The 1,693-nt window shown below is 44.0% G+C and overlaps 1 protein-coding gene across 1 annotated transcript; it reads left to right on the forward strand.

Moving 5' to 3' along the window:
* Positions 1–1,032: 1,032 nt before the first annotated feature.
* Positions 1,033–1,693, forward strand: LOC117058670 (olfactory receptor 14C36-like). Its single transcript, XM_033169990.1, has one exon. The coding sequence runs from the start codon at positions 1,033–1,035 to the stop codon at positions 1,678–1,680; it is 648 nt and encodes a 215-aa protein (XP_033025881.1). The 3' UTR covers positions 1,681–1,693.

Below are 1,693 nucleotides of genomic sequence, written 5' to 3' on the forward strand. Positions count from 1 at the left end.
GGACAGTTCTGGATTTAGAAAAGCTGTCCCAGTTTCTGATTTGATCCTGAAATGTCCTGCTTTTCCTTAGGACATCACTATATTCATTGGAGAAATGTTGGGCGGTATGGAGTTATGTGACCACCAACCTTTAGAAGAGATCTTCTGTATAGAAGTATAGGGAAGTTATTGTGTGGTGTAGTGGTTAAGAGCGGTAGACTCGTTATCTGGGGAACCGGGTTCGCGTCTCCACTCCTCCACATGCAGCTGCTGGGTGACCTTGGGCCAGTCACACTTCTCTGAAGTCTCTCAGCCCCACTCACCTCACAGAGTGTTTGTTGTGGGGGAGGAAGGGAAAGGAGAATGTTAGCCGCATTGAGACTCCTTCGGGTAGTGAAAAGCAGGATATCAAATCCAAACTCTTCTTCTTCTTCTTCTTCTTCTTCTTCTTCTTCTTCTTCTTCTTCTTATGTTTTTATATATGTGGGAAGCTGCCCAAAGTGGTTGGGGCACCCCAGTCAGATGGGCGGAGTATACATAACAAAATAACAATAATGGAACTCACTATTTTCAATGGGAAATGTTGGTAGAGGAGTGTGGAAGAACATGAGTGGTAGAATATTATTGTGCTTTTGACCTGCTTGTGGACTTCCAATATGTATTGTGTTGGCCATTGCTAGATACTGGATGGAACCATATTCTTGCACAAGCAACATTTTAATAATGGTCTCTCTTACTCCCCCTACAGACTGAGAAGACATGTCTAATGTAACCATCGTGAGAGATTTCCTGCTTCTGGGATTCTCAGAGCAAAGGGAACTCCAGATATTACACCTTGCACTATTCACAGCAATGTACATGGTGATTCTCATTGGAAACTTCCTCATCATCATTCTGGTAGCTAGAACTACCCAACTTCAGACCCCAATGTATTTCTTCCTTGTCAACTTATCAGTTGTTGACCTTGGATCCACAACCGTCACCATCCCCAGATCAATAGCTAATGCCTTCATGAACACAACACATATTTCTTATTCTGAATGCTTGGCACAAATGCTTTTGTTCCTCTTCTTCATGTCATCAGACATTTTCCTCCTTGCTGTCATGGCCTATGACCGGTATGTGGCCATCTGTCACCCACTGCACTATACCTCTGTGATGAAGTGGGGAAGGTGTATTCAGCTGGCAGGTGGGGCATGGGCAGCAGGCTTCTTTAATGCTGCTCTGCACACAGGTACCCTTTTTTCACTGCCCTTCTGCTCCAACATCATCACTCAGTTCTTTTGTGAAATCCCACACCTGATGGAGATATCCTGCTCTGATCCATACTTCAGTGAAATGTGGGTCCTTCTCTTTAGTTCTGCCTTAGGTCTTGGCTGCTTTGTGCTTATTGTCACATCCTATGTTCACATTTTTACTGCAGTGCTGAGAATGTCCTCCAAGGCAAGCAGGCAGAAAGCCTTCTCTACTTGCATCCCCCACCTCACTGTTGTCTCTCTCTTACTTAGTACAGGTATCTTCTCCTATGTTATGCCACCCTCCAGCCCTTCAAATAATCTAGATGAAGTGCTTGCTGTGATATACTCAGTAGTTCCTCCAATGATGAACCCGTTAATTTACAGCATGAGGAATAAGGATGTCAAAACTGCCCTGTGGAAGCTGTTTTACCAGACGCTTCCAAACAATAAATCAGTTCCATAGTTTAAAAACTACC

The sequence above is a fragment of the Lacerta agilis genome, chromosome 14 (genome assembly GCF_009819535.1).
Source record: "Lacerta agilis isolate rLacAgi1 chromosome 14, rLacAgi1.pri, whole genome shotgun sequence".
Classification (NCBI taxonomy): domain Eukaryota; kingdom Metazoa; phylum Chordata; class Lepidosauria; order Squamata; family Lacertidae; genus Lacerta; species Lacerta agilis.

Excerpts from the sequence above, each read along its gene's own strand:
- LOC117058670 (XM_033169990.1), top strand. The coding sequence starts at position 1,033 with ATGCTTTTGTTCCTCTTCTTCATGTCATCAGACATTTTCCTCCTTGCT.